Source organism: Eriocheir sinensis, chromosome 31 (genome assembly GCF_024679095.1).
Source record: "Eriocheir sinensis breed Jianghai 21 chromosome 31, ASM2467909v1, whole genome shotgun sequence".
Classification (NCBI taxonomy): Eukaryota; Metazoa; Arthropoda; class Malacostraca; order Decapoda; family Varunidae; genus Eriocheir; species Eriocheir sinensis.
The window spans coordinates 799,139-821,387 of record NC_066539.1 but is presented as its reverse complement, the minus strand read 5'-3'; the positions used below and the strand labels follow the sequence as shown (position 1 = coordinate 821,387).

Sequence of the window (22,249 nt, the reverse complement as noted above, 5' to 3'; positions counted from 1 at the left end):
GCTGTGCAACCGAAGTTTCATAATATCATTTATCTTAATACCGCAACTGTGTCAAAGATTACTGAAGAATAATGTTCTCAATATTCATAACTTTGTTTTGAATTACACTGGGATAAGCAAAAATATTTTTTAGAGTAGACCCACTTTTCTGTACCAAATTATGCTTTCCAGATAATCTGGCATTTTTTTCGAGGGCCAGAACTCCTCTAATTTATGAGTGGCTTTCAAGGTAACTCACAATTTTGTCTCTAATTATTCTCTCGAGTAGCTTACTTACTACTGAAGTTAGATTAATGGGCCTGTAATTACCCGGTACTATTTTGTCACCTTTTTAAAAAATCAGTGTCACATCATCCATTTTCCAATCTGAGGGGACGATACTGTCGCAAGAGAGAGAGAAAGTAAAGCAAACGAATATAGAAAATCAGGCTTCAAAATAATAAGAAATAAGAACTGATGGTTGGAGGTTGCATAAAATGTATTTCAGCTCTTCACCAAATTCGTCCTGTGCCTTCTGGTCTTGCCGATTGATCATGCAAGCATTTTATTTAATTATTTTTTCTAATATGTATACATGTGTTTGTTATGTAAAGAGATCTGTATTTATAATCCTTACTATATACATGAAGCAGTGTATTCAAGAAGCATGATAAAACCATGCAGATTATACAAACAAATTTCCAAACTCCTAATGTGACATCGTAAGCTCTGAGACAAGGTTAATATGTAATTAATAATAACAAGGAAGTCACACTTAAAGTAATTGCCCCCGTGTAACAGGACCTTTAGGAAATAATCTTTAGTTGAATTCAACTTGAACAGCAAAGACCAGTTTCATTAGACTGATGAGTGGAAGGTAACTTTTTCTCAGTGCCCTAGAATGAACCAGCCAATATGCCTCACCAAAGAGCTCCACCATGCACTGTGTGTCAAAGGAATACAACACAATCAGCATGCATTTCAGTGCAATGAATGTGACGGAGGGCAACATAGTAGGTTACCTGCATAACCGATCAATTTACATTCTTTTGTTTGTTAAACTTTCATCTACTAATTTGACATCCTGCCACTATTGTTAATTAAATTTTAAATTTAGACCATACTTTTATTCCTGTGGGTAATCTTTTCCTTCTGTAATATTATGTAAGTACAGTCATACCTCGGTTTACGAGTTTAATTCGTTCCTGAGTTTTCCTCGCACACCAAAACACTCATAAACCAAAACGAATTTCCCATTGAAATTAATGTAAATCCCATTAATATGTCCCATATCTCAAAAAAATATTTATACATATAAAAATCGTTCTACATGTTATTTTATCCAGAATTAAAGTAATTTTACTAACAAATACCAATGATAAATAATATAAAACACAAATCAATGAATTACAGTTGTTACGGAGACTCCCGCAACCACTAACTACACTCGAGCTCGAGGTGTAGGCTTCGCACCGGGGTTTAGCAGCCACAATTTCCCTGTTCTCGAGGCACCGGAACTATGTTTGACCACCAACATAAAGTTAACCCGACGTATCGTCCGAGATGGAGGATGAACAGGAGTCAGTCATGTCCAGGAGGGCATACAAGCCACCGAGGCTCACACTCTGTTCATGTTGCAAGCATTGTATCCACCGTTCCTGTTTTCTTCTTTGCAGCACCATCCCTTTTAGCCATCCATCTTGGGGACATTGTTAAAGCACAAAGAACGCACACTGTACTGCTGAAAACACTAAGATCGCACACCAAAGCACAAATGCGAGTTAACAACAGGAAAGATGCAAACTTGCCACCCTTTCCTTAAGATACGGAACACCATTTGTTTCGTATTTGGCTGTCTGAATGGTCAAGGGAGGGCTATACCTTTGACAGAAAAAAAAAAAAAAAAAAAAAAAAAAAAAAAGTTTTTTTCACATTTTCACATTTTCTGTAGATTTTCATTGTGGATATCATGTCCATACGATGACTCGGTACATAATGACATCATGATATCCTGGTAACGCTATTAATTATCTGAAACATGGACTAAAGCAGAAAAATTACTGTAATAATGCACATATCAATGACAATGTTTCTTTTTTTCATATTCCTTATGCATCATGAAATGTCGCAGTCATAATATGTGGTGTCACCATGCATGACGTGAAATAGGCCTAATTTTGGCACTCCCCCCCCCCCACCCCACCCACCCACACCCACACACACACACACAAAAAAAAAAAAAAAAAAAAAAAAAAAAAGTGCGCCAAATTTTTACTTTAAAGAAAAAATGACAGTCAGTTGAAGAAAACCTATATAACTATGCAATTTCAATCAAATCCATTTCATTATAAATTTTCTACAATTTTTTTAAGGCACGAAAACTGTTTTGAAATATGGCCATTTGAAGTTTTCACTGTCGTGTATCACCGTTAATACTTGCACAATTGCCATTATTTTCACACACAAGTCACCAGCCACTAGCGTTAATGTACATAACAAAACCGCAAATAATTTTGATATCTACTGTGACATGTCGCCATCATTGTGTCACGCCACCGGGCATTGCCACTTTCAAGTCTTCTTTCTTCTTGCACTTTTACCGGCAAATTCCCTCACTGCAGGGGTATCATCACATGACCAAATCATCGGAATGAGGTTTTGATTATCCAGCAATGAGAGCATTCTTATTCCTTCTCATTCCTACCAGCTGGCACTTTTCACTGGCAGGCTTGCACTTGGTGGAGGAATATTAAACTGCTAAAGGATGCCAGATGCTTCTAGATGTTTCTCTGCAAATGTTGGCCTATCTACAATGCCTTATACTTGCAGGAAATAGAGAAATATGGCAGGATACTATCGTGTGCACTATGGTTGGTTCACCCAAGTCTGAAGTGAGCAGTATCATTGCTGGCAACCTCCCATCACACGGAGTGTCCAATTTCGTTGATACTGTATGCTAGCCTACACATAGTAAACAGTTGTCAGTGTTAATAATGTGCAGGCAGCAATAACAAATACCATCGATTATGAGTTAAAAATATTAGTAATGTTGCAATTAGCCGTTTTGTTAATTTACATGATCACTGAATATGATTATTAAACAGTCATGAAGCTGTCCACCACCAAGTAAATCAGCAGGCTTTATAATAATAAAACAGCTATTTGCGAATTACAGGGGGGTCGCCTGATATGCGAACTTGGGATATGCGAACCACCTCATATGCGACCTCCTTCCTCCCTCCCTCCCCCCCTTGGGGGGTGGAGCACGTGGGAGCGGTGACTTGACTCGGTAGTAAGAGAAAAGTTTTTTTTTCATTCATTTCATGTTCCCGACTTCGCTAACATCCATTTCCTACCAAATAATGAACTTGCTGTTACTCACTTCCCGAAGGAAGGGAAATAAACAATGGCGCAATCTGGCAACTCTACTCTGTGAGACGGCTCCACGTGTTCTCTTCATCAGTACGTCTAAAGCAGCCATTGCTCTCACAAGCTGTGTCTGTGCTGTGTGCAAGCTAGCCTGTGGGCTATTGTTGTTATTATGGCGCCTCCAAAGAACTCGAAAAAGCAGTTTATTACATTGGAAACTAAGTTAAAAAAATGTGGCTGACCGCCCATATACCATTATTTACATGCTTTTTAAGGTTCCTAATATGCGAATTTGCGATATGTGAGGCTTTGAACCGCCCATATTCTCGCATATTAGACGACCCCCCTGTACTAATATTTTTTAACTCAAAATCGACTGTACAGAAGCCCCCTGTCGTTCACGGGTATTTGGTTCCGCGAGATTCCCGTGATCCGCGAATCTGCGATCGACAGGACTATAATCAAATAGGGAAAATAGGGTTTTGTGCTACCATCTCGATCGAATAAAAAAAATCGATTTCTAAGCATTGTTATATAGTTTTGCATACACACAAATCACAAATTAAATATGGACTGCAATAATTTAACACTCACTCTGTGGTTGGTTGTGGTGAGTGTGAGTGCATAGGCGGTGGTGGTTGTGGGCTGTGGCGTCACACATTTGAGAGGACCCGGGGCGGTCTGGGTTGCCCAGTTGCCCTCTCAAACGCACTCCAGCTGGGCGCTACAGACCGTGTATACGCAAGTTTTCATCTGGCTTCGGTGGGGGGTGTCGCAAATACCCTACCCGCGTATAAGCGAATCCGTGAACAGTGAGGCCGTGAACGGTGGGGGGCTTCTGTAATTGATGTTATTTGTTGTTGCTGCCTGCATATTATTGATAATGACGACTGTTTACTATGTGTAGGCTAGCATACAGTATCCATGAAATCGGACACGCTGTGTAATAGCGGGTTGCCAGTGCACGATAATGCTTACTTCCGACTTCGGTGAACTGACTATAGACCTATGGTGGAAAGGGGGCTTTAAATGCCTCCCTCTAAACAAGTCACGTGCAAAAACGGCCACGCAGCAGCAATTTTAATGACGTTCGCCTGAATTTTAGATGGTTGAAGATTCTAATGCTTCCTATTTCACATCTCAACCATGACTTCATTTTTTATCACATAAAGGTATAGCCCCCCCTTAAGCAGATAAAATTCTGTATTTTAAAACTGTAGTGAGCATATTTTTCGGTGAATCACAAAACCAGTCCATAAAATTATGTTTGTTAAGGGTCGTCCTGAAATAAGTGTAAAATATGCGTTGTAACATCCCTCCCCCCTTCCTCCTACCTTAACCAGCAGCGTGCAGCGGCTGTCAGTCACGGCAGGCTAGAGAAATTTTAGGGTTGTCACCCGTTCCTTAAAACATGGATTCATTCTGAATTGGAGAATGGGGTGCTGTGTTACTTATTTTTTTAGCTCAAGGTGGACACCCTACCTAACTGAGACTCTATTCCCATTGTTTTCATTTGAGCACTCACATCTTGCGGCGAACAAAGGGAACCCATGCTCAAGTCTTCGACTTGTACAAAAAAAACACGCCAGTCCTCATTGAAAGACCAACTTGGTCGGCTAGGCTGACGTCAGCATCTTCCCCTCCCCTTCATGAGCCGTCACCTGGAAAGGGTCTGTGGTCCATCCTCGGAGGGATGTACGTGCTTGACCATGATGGCCTCCATAAAGCCCGTGTCCCCTCCCTTGAGGTAGCAACAAATTTAAGAAAAAAAAAAAGTACAAACAGGATGCTCGTACAGGTAACTCTCAATTTACGCATGTTTGGTTCACGCGTTTTTGAAATAACGTGGGGTCCAAAATCCAAATAAATGTTTAATTTACATGTTCTTTCACTCATACGCAATATTTTATGTAGTGGCCACCAGATGTCTCACGCAACTGGACTCACACGGCGCCGTGGCTACACAGCTGAGCTCAGTTCTTCCCGTGCACCACGTGAACAACAATACAGTACCCACGCTGCCACGCTACTCAACAATAGGGGTGGGCAAGTACCGGTACCAGACTGCTTGGTACCAGTACCAATACTAGCCAGTCGCTTATGGTGTCCCTCATTTCTTCCTCACACGAGTGAGGCTGAGACTGAGTGCCTGAGTGGATATCTTGGTGATATGGATACTCTCTCTCTCTCTCTCTCCACTGAATGACGTGAATATTTATTTTTTGATAGAAACCTACCTCTTGTTTGATTTACATTGCTTTTGATTTACGCAACCTCTTCAATGACACAATACTCGCGTAAATCGAGAGTTACCTGTATACCAAGTCACCACTCATAAACCAAGAGATTTTTTGCGATTTATTTTTGCTCGTAAATCAAAACACTCATAAACTAAGGCACCCACATACCAAGGTTTGACTGTATATATAAATACAAAGGTATATTTGGCTGGAGTAGGTAGGAAGACACCAGTGGTGGGCACCGATCACTTTTTGCTGTTCCGATCCCCGATCATCCGATCAATTTGGGCAACTGATCCGATTCCGATCATCCAGTCATTTTTTAAGTACTGCTGTTCCGATCACCATTCCGATCATTCGATCATTAAAACTTATAATATTCACTATTAATCTTTTAAAATAATAATTACAAGAAACACCTATTTTAGGCGTTCTTTAAGTAATAATTTCAAATAAGTAATAGCTTAATTATTTGCTTATAAATATCTTTATTTTTCCTCTTTCTTTTGGTATATAGGACATTGTAAAGAAAAAATGTTATCTTAACTTCTTATTTTAGGCATCCATTTAAGTCTACTGTTTTTATTCAATTTCTGAAAGTATGAAAAAGAAATTATGTTCACTATTTTAACTTTTGTTTGAAGTTGATTTAGATTTTTGACAAACATTTTTCAACTTTTAAATATTTTATCATCGATATCTGGGAAATTTTTTTTACTATTCTATAAAAAAACGAGTGATAGTGATCATTAATCTTCTATCCTTCCTGATGAACTAGCTTTCTGAATAAAAGATATTGGTCCATTAATAAATCAGTTACAAGAAAAACATAAGCAATAAGGTTTTGATTTTAAGTGAGCCGGTGTTGTGTCATCTGATATCCACGTATCCTAAGACATCCCATCCTGATCTGCGCATGCGTGGAACCCTATGTTTACAAACACAGTGGTGATATTGTAGTTTGTCCAGGCAAGATGGCGGCAAGATAGCATGGCAGCTTTTATGGAAAAATGGCCAAATTCAAGAATGACATGGACCCCATAATTCAGATAGCCTACCATTAAATGGAGAGAATCCGAGAAACATGACCATCAATCAGAAGAGAGTGCAGGTTATCTCATTTATCGCATTTACTGACATACAAGGGGTGTAGGTTATCTCATTTATCACATTTACCGACATACAAGGGGTGTAGGTTATCTCATTTATCGCATTTACTGACATACAAGGGGTGCAGGTTATCTCATTTATCACATTTACCGACATACAAGGAGTGTAGGTTATCTCATTTATCACATTTACCGACATACAAGGGGTGCAGGTTATCTCATTTATCACATTTACCGACATACAAGGAGTGCAGGTTATCTCATTTATCACATTTACCGACATACAAGGAGTGCAGGTTATCTCATTTATCACATTTACCGACATACAAGGGGTGTAGGTTATCTCATTTATCGCATTTACTGACATACAAGGGGTGCAGGTTATCTCATTTATCACATTTACCGACATACAAGGAGTGTAGGTTATCTCATTTATCACATTTACCGACATACAAGGGGTGCAGGTTATCTCATTTATCACATTTACCGACATACAAGGAGTGCAGGTTATCTCATTTATCACATTTACCGACATACAAGGAGTGCAGGTTATCTCATTTATCACATTTACCGACATACAAGGGGTGTAGGTTATCTCATTTTTCACATATACTGACATACATGGGGTTTAGGTTATCTCATTTATCACATTTACCGACATACAAGGGGTGTAGGTTATCTCATTTTTCACATATACTGACATACAAGGGGTTTATGTTATCTCATTTATCACATTTACCGACATACAAGGGGTTTATGTTATCTCATTTATCACATTTACCGACATACAAGGGGTTTATGTTATCTCATTTATCACATTTACCGACATACAATGGGTTTAGGTTATCTCATTTTTCACATTTACTGATATACAAGGGTAGGCAGTGGCTGAGTGATTACCGTGCGAGGCCAGCATTCATCACGCCATGGACAAAGTCGAATTGAATCCCCACGCTACACCATGAGCTATCAATGAGGCTATTGACTCACGTTATGTGGATATGTATTACATAAGTAAAACTTAAGGTACCATAAACGGTAAGATTCTAGTGTTTGCCCATACTCCCCCCTCCCCCCCATACAAGCCTAGGGACCTGGTGGGAATGCGGGGTTTTGGGTGGGGGCAGTGCCGTATTAACCTATGGCAGGTCTCCTAGGCTTCGAGCTTCTTTGGACCCCTCGACATCCCCGTCCTCATTTCACGCTCTCTCTTCGTACAATTTATTACACTAGATTACAGATGAAATAATTAATGAAGTAACAAAGAAAATTATATCATCTTATCAGACAACCTTTGATTAGCATGAAGCAAAGCAACACCAGAATACCTGTACTGAACTGTAAAGTTAAATATATATGGGCCTACAACCAAATGTATGGAGCTACTTAAGGCATTTTTCTCGTTTATCTTTCAACAAACTCATCCAGAACATTGTTCAAATTTGATTTCCGGAGCACAGACAATTCTATACATATATAATTGAGCTTTTCATCTTTCAGAGTGGATTGCACGTATTTCCTAATATGTTTCAGTGCAGAAAAAGACCTTTCTCTCCAGAACAGCTTGTGATGAGAAGTGACAAGTAAATGCGTAAACAAATGTACACATTTGGAAAAGTATCCTGCATTTCATTGTTAACAATGGTTTGATGCATTAACTCTCAATGCAATAAAGGTCCCCTTATTTTCATCTTTTTGACTAAGCCACACATTAGATTCAGGTTCATTCATGTACTCTTGGAAATGAACAATTTCCTCAAAGAAGCTGCCAGGTATTGAGGTCTTCTAGGTAGGTTTTCACCAGCCTCTTTGCCGCATCCCTCAGCTGCATGGTCACCGTTTACCGAGGACATTTTTGAAAATAAGCCAAATTAGCTAGAGACAGCATCATATGCTTTCAGCCTCTTCTGAAGTGTTGTTAACAAGTGATTGATCATGGTAAGAAACACTGTGACCCTAAATTTCTCCCTCCCTGAAAAAGCAGTAGCCTACCTTCAGAATTGCCATCATTTCGATTGAGCTTCACACTCCTTTATTTATTTCTTTGGGTATCTTCTTTGTACACTGAATCATTTTCAAGACCAATTTTGATCTTCCCTTTCTCCTTAAAGTCCTCAAAAACATCTCTTCAACTGGCGACATAATTATTCAATGAATCTAAGAGCTTCACGGCTTTGTTCAGGTCCATAATTGTGCTCTGCAGCTTTAAGCTTGTCTACTGAAACCTTTCCCTGACGACAGACCAGAACACCAGCAAGATGCAATTATCCAAGGTATTCAGCTTGGATAAAATTCCCCTTGCCTCGTGTCATGCTTGACTGTTTCATTTGGTTTTTCTGTAAATTGCTCTAAAACCATCCTTATTTTTTCATATCCACTGTTGAGTGCCTTTGAAGCATCGGAGTGGGCAGCCCATCTAGTGTCACTCGGGCATTTGACAACAGGCAGGCCAGCAAGGGCGTTGACTAACAGTTCCCACCGATGAGATGATGCTGTGAAGAAGCAGTAGACATTCTAAATTAATTCAAAGAATTTGTAAGCAGCAGAAATGTTGTTCACAGCAGAATGGCCAACTAGGTTGAGGAAATGGGCTAAGCAAGGAATGGAGTCAGCAAGAGGATCATTTTCCCGAGTTCTTGCTTGCAATCTCGAGTATTTGCCACTCAAGTTTGTTTGATGCATTATCATGTGATTGGTCTCTACAGTCACTTATTTCCCTATAATAAATATGAGTTGGTCACATGTAGTAAAAGACAAGTAAGAAACTTACCCCTTCTCCTTGTTGCCATACTTTTCTAAGTTAGCAGCTAAAAAGGGATCAAACTGGGAAAGCAATTCCAGTGTGCCTAAGTTGCCATTGCTTGGTGACCCAATCACCCCAATCAGTCTCACCTCAAAAGGTGAGACCTCGTTCAGCTAACAACTTGATTGTAGCAACTACTCTTTCCAGCACAGCTTTAGCATAAACGCAGTTAGCTTGGCACTGGTCAATCAACAGTGAATTCACACAGCCAAATGCTTTTGCCCTTCGGCGCATAATTATATTCATGTCCTCTACATACCCAGAATCCCGCTTAACCAGTATACCCGCACACGTACATGAGATCAACAGATCATTATAGCCATGACGCAAAATTAAAAGCTTCCTAACTTATCACCTCCATGGTCTAGTGGTCAGCGTGCCTGGCTACTACTCCCCGGGCCTGGGTTTGAATCCCGGCCTGGGCAGTCGGCGTGCAGCTCATCCAGCTGTTCATCCCCCCCCTCTCGGGTTGGTTGATAAACGGGTACCTGGGGAAGGTAAACTGTGGTAAACCGGATTTCACACTGGCCCTGTGTTCCGGTGTGGTGTCATCTGTCATCCGGTATCGTAAGACATCCCATCCTTAATTTCGCATCACATAACCAATTCTTTACTATCACAGAGTAACTAAGTGAAGCATCTAAGTGTAAAAAAAGTACCAAGGAGGACCTAAAAAGCAATGCAAAGCGAAACAGGTCACAAGAAGAAGAGTGAGTGTTGATATCCTATATATATATATATATATATATATATATATATATATATATATATATATATATATATATATATATATATATATATATATATATATATATATATATATATATATATATATGCTTGGGTTGTATCGATGTATTGGTACATTTTAAGAGTATCGGTATCATTATTAGCTGATTTTCTGCCGATACTACCGATACTTGAAGGAGTTTTGTATGTTGCATGTCATTCGTTGCAAATAATTTTGTTCAACAGAAATTAGATTTTCTAATTTGTTGAAAAAATATTAGAAAAGTGAAATTATCCAGTATCATGATACTACATAGTTTGGAATTTCCTGTGATTTAATTTTCATCACTTTAAACGATAAGATTCATATTACTTTGAATACAAATATATAATACTTGGTATACCCGGACTCTAGATTCTAGGATCAAAAATGAGCTCTGGGAGGGCAGCATGAGCCAATGCAAGATGGTGCCACTATAAACACTCGCCTGCGCCAGAACGGGCTGGGCCGACCATCAGGAGCCACCGGAATGAAGCCTTGGACCGACCATCAGGATCCACCGGGAAGAAGCCTACCGGCGCAATAGGCAGCAATGTAAAAAAAAAAAAAAAAAAAAAATACAGCAGGGGTCGGCAACCTTTGGCACGCAGAGTGCTTGCCTATGGCACGCCACGTGATTCGAAGAAGCAAAGAAAAAGTTAAAAAACAGAACAATGAGAGAGAGAGAGAGATGTGATTTGTACAGCCTTACTTTTATCACAGTTTAAGTTTTCGAACGATTTTAAATCATTCTTATCTATGATACATTGAATTAAAACGAAAATGTTTCATACCCGCGATGAGGAATATGTGAGTACAACGAGATGTAAACGAGTATGAGACGCGTTGCCCCCAGCCGCTGCTGACGCAGCGGCAGCGTTGCTATTTCTGCTTCAGTAACTATTTAGCGCCGTGGTGACACTTTTCTAGTTACTGTCGCCATGGCTACTGCAAACAAAGTCAAGCTTGATGTCCGATCATTTCAGGCATCATGGACAAATGACTTTGGATTTATTCAGCAGAATGATCGTGCTGTGTGTGCTCTCTGCTGCGAGAATGTTGTGTGCCGCACATCGAGTGTTAAAAGACACTTTGAAACAAGACACGAGAAGACTTTCAAGGACAGTACAGACAAGGCTGAAGCGATTAAGAAAGCAGTATCGCGCTATGAGAAACAAAGTAATGTGTTTAAGAACCTGAGTGCTAGCAAAAACAATGCAACTGAGGCCAGTTACAAACTAGCTCTGTGTATTGCCAAGCATGGAAAGCCTTTTACTGATGGAGATTTTATAAAAGCAGCTTTCCTAGAGTGCTCTGAGGTGTTATTTGATGGCATATCAAACAAACACATGATCATCTCAAGGATAAAAGACATGCCTGTCACAGCTAGGACCGTGGAGAGACGTATTTCTGAAATGGCTGCTAATGTAAGTGAGTAGCAAACTGTTGCTTTAACAACTACACCTGTGTTCAGCGTGGCCCTGGATGAAAGCGTGGATATAAATGACATTCCCCGCTTGGCTGTTTTTGCCAGGTATAGTGACACAGAGATACACGAGGAGCTGTGCTGTCTTAAACCTATGTGTGGCACTACCAAGGGAGAGGACATACTGAAGACATTCACTGATCATTTTGAGGACAGAGGGGTTGACATAAGAAAGATTTTTGCAGTTACAACGGATGGTGCCCCTGCCATGGTAGGAAAAAACAAGGGTTTTACTAAGATGGTTGAGGATAAAATTGGGCACCCCATTCTGAAATTGCACTGCATAATCCATCAAGAAAATTTATGTGCCAAGATCTCGAGCTCTGATCTCAACAAAGTGATGGCTACTGTTACAAAAGTAGTGAATTTTCTTGTTGCACACTCTTCTCACACAGGCAGTTTCAAGCTTTCCTTGAAGAGGTGGACAGTGCTTACAAAGATATACCCTTGCACAGCAGTGTTAGGTGGTTAAGCTGTGGGAAGGTATTGGAGAGATTTGTGGAATGCTTTGATGAAATAAAGATTTTTTTATCAGAAAAAGGCCAAGACTATCCTGAGCTGGAGGACAGAGACTGGACTGTGAAACTTATGTTTCTCCGAGACATCACCAAACTTCTAAATGACCTCAATCTTATCTTGCAAGGTGCAGGAAAAACAGTGATGGATTTGTATGATATTTTGAAGGCATTTGTTGCAAAGCTTGCAGTTTACTCATCAGATATCAAAACTGATTCTTTCCGTTACTTCAAAAACTTGAAGAACTTATCTGCTATTCATCCTGTCAACACTACTGATCTTCAGGTGTACATGCAAGAATTAAAGTCTGAGTTCTCAATCAGATTTCAAGATTTCCAACACACTGGCCCAGTGTTTTCATTTTTAATCAGACCAGACACCTTTAACTACAGTGAGTTGGATGAGTCTCTATTTGAGTGGATGGAAACTGAGGAGTTGGAAATGCAGTTGATTGGCCTTCAGGCCTCATCATTGTGGTCAGCTAAATTTAAAGATTTTCGAGAAATATTGTAAACTAGTATGAAAGATCATGCAGCCTCCATATTAAGTTCCTGGACCTCACTGCCTGATAAATTCAATTGCATGAAGAAAGTAGCTTTTGCATTGCTATCAGCATTTGGATCTACATATCAATGTGACCAGATATTTTCTCACATGAGGCACATCCTCAACCCCCATCGCAGCAAGCTTACAACGGATCATTCTGAGGGTTGTGTGAAGCTCAAGGTGTCCAGATACTCACCTGAAATTTCAACTTTCACCAAAGGGAAGCAAGGGCAAGGATCGCATTAATATTGTGGGTATAAATTTAAAATAAAAAATAATATATTTTTAGTTACAAGGAATGCTAGTTGCTACAAAAATGTAACATTTATGTTATACATGTGCAGGAAAATATACTTTACTTTAGTTATAATGGTCACTACATACTCTATGTCTATGATTATGATCTCAATTTCCATAGGACATATGCTTTATAATGTGGGAAAAAATAACACCTGGCACGCAAGGTAGTAAAAGAAAAGGCATTAATTAGACTTGGCACTCTATGTTCAAAAGGTTGCCGACCCCTGGTATACAGTATAGCCTTTGGTACTGCGGAGGGGGCTTCGTGGTGCAGTGGTTAGCACACTCAGCTCACAACCGAGAGGGCCCGGGTTCGATTCCTGGGCGGAGTGGAAAAATTTGGGCGGCTTTTCCGATACCCTACGCCCCTGTCCACCCAGTAGTGAATGGGTACCAGATATTAATCGGGGGTTGTGTCCCGTCTCCTGGGATCTGTTCCCTTCTCCTATAATTCCTTCCCCCTCCTGTCTATCTCCGGCATATGACCACAGATGTTGCGCCGACTAAACCAAACTTTCCAACTTTGGTACTGCGGACGCGTACAATACAGGTTTAGTAGCTTGGGCGCGGGATTGGCGGAACCCCTTCCCTAGCCTCATTTGCCTGCCTCAGTCAGTCAGACAGCCGCCCCGCAACGGGGTACACTGCCAGGGCTGCCTAAATGTACGGCAATTAAGGTAAAGTTAACCTTTCTGAGTCAACTAGACCTAACGAGGCGCCTCCTACCTCGCCCCTTGTCGAAACTCATGGGGGTGGGTGTTAACACTTGGGTTAACCATGCACTGCTGCCTCGCCGCGCCGTATAGGGTTAATTAATATGCGCTTCCGTGGTGCAGTGGTCAGCACGTCTGGCTACGGATCTATGGACACCTTTTTTCAGGCCACCACTGGCTACTTTATTTTTCTTCCCTTCTATGGTGGAAAAACGAGTAGTGTTTTTTTTTTTTCCCCTACCATTGTTTCTTTTTAGTTTCCTGGTGCTACTTCTACATGTATCCTTAGTTGTATAATCACACCCTGTACTGCCTGGGGGTTGGGATGGCATGCTCCTCCCTTCTCCTTTGTTGTTTACTTGCAACAATAAACTATCAATCAATCATCAATCAACATTTGATATTGCCTTTTAGCTGCTGGAATTGTTGTATAAAAAAATAATGCACAGGTATCGGCATCAGTATCGGTATCGGTCAAATATTGGGGTATCGGTATCGGTACAGGTAACTCTCGATTTACGCGAGTATTGTGTCCTTGAAGAGGTCACGTAAATCAAAAACAATGTAAATCAAACAAGAGGTGTAGGTTTCTATCGAAAAATAAATATTCACTTCATTCAGTGGAGAGAGAGAGAGAGAGAGAGAGAGAGAGAGAGAGAGAGAGAGAATATCCATATCACCAAGATATCAACTCAGGCACTCAGTCTCAGCCTCACTCGTGTGAGGAAGAAATGAGGGACACCATGAGCGACTGGCTAATATTGGTACCGGTACCGAGCAGTCAGGTACCATACAGTATAGCTGGTACCGTTAGTACCGGTACTGGTACCAGTATCAGCCCCCCCCTATTGTTGAGTAGCGTGGCAGCGTGGGTACTGTATTGTTGTTCAAGTGGCGCACGGGAAGAACTGAACTCAGTTGTGTGGCCGCGGCGCTGTGTGAGTCCAGTTGCGGGAGACATCTGATGGCTACTCCATAAAATATCGCGTATAAGTGAAAAAAACGTGTAAATTAAACATTTATTTGGATTTTGGACCCCACGTTATTTCAAAAAACGCGTAAACCAAACTCGTGTAAATCGAGAGTTACCTGTATCGGTCAAAATTTTGGTATCGGAACATCCTTAATACATGCGTCATCATTTGCTTTCATAATAATATAAATAAACTTGGGTGGGACAGGTCCTGACAAGCAGTCGACAAAAGACACGGTACCGTGTCGAAATTCATGTATGTATTCAGGATGGGATGTCTCACGATCTTGGGATGTCTCATCACTCTCATGACACCACACCGGAGTAATGGGCTCCCTCCCACCACACGCTCAAGAGCCAATGTGACGGAGGTGAGCACCGAGGCCACGCGCTGCTACATGCAGCGTATGCCCCAAACTGTACCTTTACCTTAACTTATCGAGCATTAAGGTAATTATAACCGTTATACTGTACCGAACAATACCATATATTCATGGCCATATCAGAACTACAGTATAAGGAAGATATCTGCAAATATCACATTTACAATATCCTGCGGCAGCTGTTGTGCCAGTGTGTGTCACATAATGTGTACGTAGCAGACTTCCCAACTTCAAGTTGATCTCAGAGAGAGAGAGAGAGAGAATTACATAGAAAATCAGACCACACAGACCCCATGGTCCAGTCTAGGTGGTCTGTCCTTAAACCTAAGTGAATCTACACTAATCAGATGCCTCCAAAACGTTGCTTTTCTACTCTAGTTAATATTAAGTTCAAGGAAGTGACGGTCGAGCTTGTTTTTAAAGGAGTCAATCATGTTACACTGGACCACTGACGGTGGGAGCTTATTCCATTCTCGCACTACAACGTTGGTGAAGAAAAATTTGGTGCAGTCTGAATTTACTTGTCTACATTTGAGTTTTATGCCATTGTTCCTCGTTCGCAAAGTGTCATCGATCATAATCAATTTTGTTCTGTCTACATTCGTGAAACCATTAAGTATTTTAAAACATTCGATCAGTTTTCTTGAATGACGTTTCTCAAGAGAGAACATGTTAAGGGTGGAAAGCCTTTCTTCGTAGGATTTGTTGCGCAAGGAAGGGATCATTTTTGTTGCCCGACGCTGAACACCTTCTAATTTAGCAATGTCCTTTGCATGGTGAGGAGACCAAAACTGTACCGCATATTCCAAGTGGGGTCTGACTAAACTATTGGAGAGCGGAAGTATTACATCTTTATTCTTGAATAAAAAGTTTCTTTTAATGAAGCCTAACATTCTGTTCGCTTTATTTGCTGCATCGATGCATTGATGTGAGAATTTGAGGTTTGACGCGATTTTGACCCCCAGGTCCTTAACGCATGGAACGCTTGTGAGTTTAACGCCGCGCATTTCGTAATCGAACTTCTTACTTCTTGTTCCAACTTGAAGGACCTGGCACTTGTCTACGTTAAAGGGCATCTCCCATCTATCCGACCAAGCTGAAATTTTGTGCAAATCCTCTTGGAGGCTTTGCCTGTCTTTGTCAGTGAGAACCGAGTTACCAATCTTTGTGTCGTCTGCAAATTTACTAATGCGATTATTGAGTCCAACATCCATGTCGTTGATGTAAATAATGAAGAGCACTGGGCCAAGAACTGAGCCCTGAGGGACGCCACTAGTGACCGGCGCCCACTCTGAGTTAAATCCGTCAATCACTACCCTTTGTTGTCTGTTGCTCAACCAATTCGCGATCCATTGGTTTACTTGACCGTCAATACCTATTTGCTTTAATTTATAAAGTAATTTATGATGTGGGACTTTATCAAACGCTTTCTGGAAGTCAAGATAGACTACGTCCAATGATTTGGTTACCTCATAAACTGAGAAGAGGTCGTTATAAAAGGTCAATAGGTTTGATAGGCAGGATCTTTTGTTACGGAGGCCATGTTGTGAATCCCCAACTAATGAGTGGCTTTCGAGGTAACTCACAATTTTGTCTCTAATTATGCTCTCAAGTAGCTTACCTACAATTGAAGTTAGACTAATGGGTCAGTAGTTACCTGGTATTTTTTTGTCTCCTTTCTTAAAAATCGGTGTCACATTAGCCTTTTTCCAATCAGAAGGGACGATGCCTTGTTGCAAGGACATATTGAATACGGTTGTGAGGGAGGAGAGTATTTTGCTCTTTGTTTCTTTAAGCAGTATAGGATATACTTTATCGGGTCCGGGACTTTTATTTGTTTTAAGTGAATGGAGAGCTTTAAGGACTTCATCAGTTATTTCAAAATTAGGCAATGCTTGCTCAAGATTTACATTAGTACTGGTGTTGGTGCTAGCGGGAGGAAGACTGTTAGTATTAAACACCGAGGAAAAATAATTGTTTAAGAGGTTTGCAATGTGTTGGCTGTCAGTTACTAGTGCACCGTCGCTGTTTGTTAAAGGTCTAATTCCACTTCTGATCGCCTTTCTGTTGTTTATGTAACTGAAGAAAGATTTCGGATTATTTTTAGTTGGCTGCAATATTTTCTTAATATCTACGCTTTGAAAGAGAGAGAGAGAGAGAGAGAGAGAGAGAGAGAGAGAGAGATGATGCTCACGCATCACAACACACCGGAGAATACAAACCAGCAGGATCCTGATACGAAAGTTCGGACTTTAGTTTCGACTCCGGGTTATAATAAAACGAAAACCTTGTTATGTGTATGTTAATGTTATGTTACATAGGTGTTAGTTAAATGTCTGTTACCTTACCCACATTTTTTTCATCACGTTATAGACCCATTTATAAGTATGAATCTCTTAACACACATAACTATTTGCTAATTTTAATCAGTATGTTATCAATTTGTGTAGTTATTCAAAGAGGGGGGCCCTAAAATGAGGGGCATCCAGGGGGCACAGCCCTAAAAGGGGGGAGACACGTGCCCCCCATACTTCCCCCACTGCATGGGCCCTGCTCTTGTTGGGCCCCAAGGCTTCAGCCTAGTCAGCCTTATGGATAATACGGCCCTGGGTGGGGGACACGAAATCCGTTACAATCGCGTATTTTTTTTAGTGTGTGTGTGTGTGTGGGGGGGGGGATAAAAAAAACCTAGATCTAGGGAGATTCCCTAAATTTAGGGATTTTTCCTCCCACCACCCCTAAAATGACCGTTTGCAACGAATTAAGTGTTTCCCATACGGAAACCACGCGTAGTCACTGGATCCCCAAGCTTGTTTTGGGAGAGAAGCGAAGTGAACCCACCAAACGATGCTCACCTCACCATCTGGCGTGGCGCCGTAGGCCATCTGCGCTCACATAAACTGCCTACACCACACTCATGCCCTCTCCCTCTAATAGGTTGTCACCTCATTGTAAGGTTTCTGTCCTCCAAGTAGAGTCCGTGGCACCAAACACAGTGTACCTTCATTGTTTATCGCTGACACAGCAAAACCACCGGCTAGCTGTGATCCGTCCAAAGCCGTGCCTTAAACAGTACTGCGGGTGCTAGAGCAAGTGAAGGCTCTCGAACCTCCTGCCCGAGCTGTTCAAACACATGAATCTTACTGACCGCATTTTGAATCTGCTTCACGGGTTCGTATTCCCAGTATACAAGGTGATTGTGGCTATTGGATACGAATCCAGAATACGTTAATCCGCCTCCATATATCATAGTTAAAAAAACAAAATACATGTCCCTCAACCATAATATGAAGGCGGAAGTACTTACAAGTAAAGAAGAAGCCGAATTAATCCCCTTCCCCCAACAATCTTTGGGGACCCGCGGGAAGTCAGGGTATTTGGGTGGGGGAGCATATTTAAACTACTCCAACCAAACTTTACAACCTGCTAAGGGGGCGGGGGGTTGCCCCCCTTGCCCCCCTGCTAACCAAGGGGGGCTGCGCCTCCCCCTGGACCCTTCCCCCTCTTAAAGTACCCCAACTGAGCATTACGACCTAACAGCTAACTGAGGGACATTGAACACAAGTAACCTGCGTTCGAACCTGCTTCACGCATTCGTACGTGATACCAAACCTGCTTCACACGCTCGTACGTGCTACCAGTAAGTGAATACATAGTCGTATATGACGGCTGAAAGATTCCTATGACGTAAATTACTTACCGTTTAGATGCTTCATTATGACCTTAACCCCTTCAACACGAGGATGCGTATACTGCGTCCTTGCGTGCCCCGTACCATATCCGAGGACGCGCATACTGCGTCCTGGTTCGCTTTAGCCAATATATGAGTTATTTTATCTCTATATTTATGCTTACATCTCAACGTTATCTATTAATTTATGTTTCTTTATGTGCTCCATTTAATTCTGCATGTTTTCATATATAATGCGTCATGATTGTGTTGAGTTTATGACTGCAAACTTGTTATATTCAAATGCGACATTTGAAATTTGGCGCGCGGTGATCTCGGATACGGCGCGGGGCGCTGTTTTGGCCCGGTCGTAGTGAAGGGGTTAATACTGTAACGGGGGGCTTCGCCCCCCTCGAACCCCCCCTTTGGTATGGAGAGAGAGTGAGATTGTATGGTTTCCGTACGTTGTAAAAAAAAAAATGGAATGTATGAAATTTCCCTACATCTAGGGTATTTTTCAACCCCCCTTAACTCAAAAATGGTAAAGATTCGTTTTAGGTCCGTGCCAGTATCTCATAATCTACTTTATGAAACATCAGTATCTATTCATATATCTTTTCTACAAACCTTCAACAGTCATGGAAACGCTTTGAAAATCCAATTCAAGGACTTTTTTTTTATTCTTGAAAATAGGGGATAATGTTTACGAAAGCGCGTCGCCTCCTCTGGTGACAGCTGCGGCGACGGTGCAGCCGCCGCAGCCGTAAAATAGCTCGTAGAGGGTTTAGGGTCGGGGAGCATATTGGTAAATCTTAGGAATAGCGGCTCCTAGCAGGTGCTCGTTTAGGGCACGGTGTGGTGGTAATTACAGCATTTCGAGCACGTACGACGGGGTTTTGACCAGCGGACAGGCGTGATTATTGTCACAAGGAGTGTATTTTTCCGCGCGGGCTCCTCCCTTTCTTCACCCTGGAGCTCACAGTCTCATTGACAGCGTGGAAATATACACCCCTTGTGACATAAACACGCCCGTCCGCTTGTCAAAACCCCGTCGTACGTACTAGATCTCTTGTAATTACCACCACACCGTGCCCTAAACGTGCACCCGCTAGAAGCCGCTATTCCTAAGATTTACCAGAACTACTCCAACCAAACTTTACGACCTACTAATGGGCCCCCCCTTCTAACCATTATCCCCTATTTTCAAGAGTAAAAAAAAAAGTCCTTGAATTGGATTTTCAAAGTGTTTCCATGACTGTTGAAGGTTTGTAGAAAAGATACATGAATAGATACTGATGTTTCATAAAGTAGATCAGGAGATACTGGCACGGACCTAAAACGAATCTTAACCCTCAAAAACTATGCATTTGCAACGCATTTCATGTTTACCGCCGCATTCCCCGAAGTCTCAATGGCCCCCTAGCCAATTTTGGTTGCGAGGGGTGAGTATGGGCAAACACTAGAATAATACCGTGTAAACGTTATCAGTCTTAACAGATTGCCGTACAATACACCAAGGAACCAATGCTTTTTCCATCACCCAAGCCACCTTGTAGCTGTGCATCACTCCGCCATAGACACATTATCTTGTCGTTCATCAATGATTAACGGTGGAATGTTATGGCATAAAGCTGTTTTACTTACATCCTTATGCAGAAGGTCGAAACACGGGCTCAGGTTTATATACAATTGAAGAGCTGATTGCAACAAACATATGTCATAACCATTCTCACCATTATTATCTGCTTGCTGAAATGTTCAGACAAAAGATTCACGGTCGGAGAAGCGCACAACACAGGAAAAAATTATCTTGGATCTGAAGACGGCTGCCATCTTCTCTGGGTATCCACTGCGTGTGCCAGCCAGCATGCAACTCTCGTCCTTGCTGCCGACGCCACAAGAGCCACTTTACCACACTGCCCCGCCGCGGTGTTTACGACGCCGTGTTGATCTTGATCTTGATGTCACAGATGGCTCGGGATTTCTCCCCACTGTGAGTCCCCAGCCAGGCCTTTGTATCGGCAGCTCCTGCGAAAAGAAAACAAAACATGCGGGGAGTCTATGTTCTCGGGGCAAGATATCATTCCCTACATCTTGCACGCCACATGCCCTCCAAGAACTCTTTTACCGCCTCAATCACTCGTCCACTCGTCTCTCCACTGAGCCCCAGCAGCAGCACCATCCACTCCCTTCCAGCCTCCCATTCACTCCACGTCCCATCTCGCTCAGAAACACATGCATCATCTTCGTTCTCTCCCTGTCATACTTCTTACATTCCACAGCACTAGTATACATGCTGCACGGTCTCGTCCACACCCCTGTCACACATCTGGCACGCTTTGCTGCGGGATTCAGACCATCTATAGCTCCTTGCATTCACATCCAGACACTGCGCTCTAGCACGGAAAAGAAGATCACCTCCTAGGCTTCCCTCATACCACACCTCACACTTTGGGGCTTCTTTCTCCCTATACCAGTCGAGTTTCCTTTCTTTCCATCTCATTCTTCCACTTGCTCAATCCCTCATCTTTAACTGCCATATCTATCACATTCTTCCACTTTCTTACATCCCACTCAAACCCCTTGCTCTTGCTCTTGCTGTATAGGTGACCCGTTGGAGAGTCAGGCCTTCGTATCGGCACACCCTGTAAAAATAAAACAACACAAGCAGTATCCATTACAAATCTTCCAATTCCCTATTTCTTGCACACCACATCTTTTCCAGAAAACTCTTCATGGCTTCTATAATTCTATCATTTGCTTCATCACTCAGTCCCAGCAGCAGCAGCATCCATTCCCTCTCTGTCCTTGCAATATCCTCCCATTCACATCCCAGTCCATCTCACTCGTGCCACCCTCATCATTTCCGTCCTTTCTCTCCGGTACCTCCCACACACATGCACGACAGTTTCATCCACACCCCTGTCACACATCTGACACACTTTGCTGCGGGACTCAGACCACCTGTAATTTCTTGCATTCACATTCATACACTGCGCTCGAGCTTGGAAGAGAAGATCACCACCCAAGCTTCCATCATACCAGCTGACACACTGCGGGGGCTTCCTTTTCCCTGTACCATTCCAAAGTAGTCTTTCGCTCCATCACATGCTTCCACCTCCTCAGACCGTCACCTTTCACTGCACTGTCTATCTCTTTCTTCCACTTTCTCACATTCCATTCTAGACCCTCACTATTTCTGTCAGTCACCTTCCATTCAAAGATACGCCTCCCTTCCTCTCTGCTCACCCACCTGACTCGCATACCACTGTCACCAACCATTCTCATGCAGTTTTTAATCCATTTGCTCTCATGCACACTCCACAAGTAGACCTTCCGTGCCAATCTCGCGTCATCCATTCGTTCCAATCTGACTTTGTATCTAAGGGTAGCCCT

At 41.9% G+C, this 22,249-nt stretch overlaps 1 protein-coding gene across 5 annotated transcripts in view; it reads right to left on the bottom strand.

Annotated features, from left to right (window-relative positions):
• The window catches only part of LOC127005780 (F-box only protein 9-like), a 172,449-nt gene extending 151,654 nt beyond the window's left edge, over nucleotides 1-20,795 (bottom strand). For 2 of the 5 annotated variants that reach the window (XM_050874877.1, XM_050874875.1), the window contains exon 1: nucleotides 20,587-20,794. In XM_050874877.1, coding sequence (XP_050730834.1) covers nucleotides 20,587-20,589 — 3 coding nt within the window. In that variant the 5' untranslated portion in view covers nucleotides 20,590-20,794. Of the gene's footprint in view, nucleotides 1-20,586 lie in introns of all 5 variants that reach the window. The other 3 variants (XM_050874876.1, XM_050874879.1, XM_050874874.1) reach the window with 3 other exon arrangements.
• Nucleotides 20,796-22,249: the final 1,454 nt, after the last annotated feature.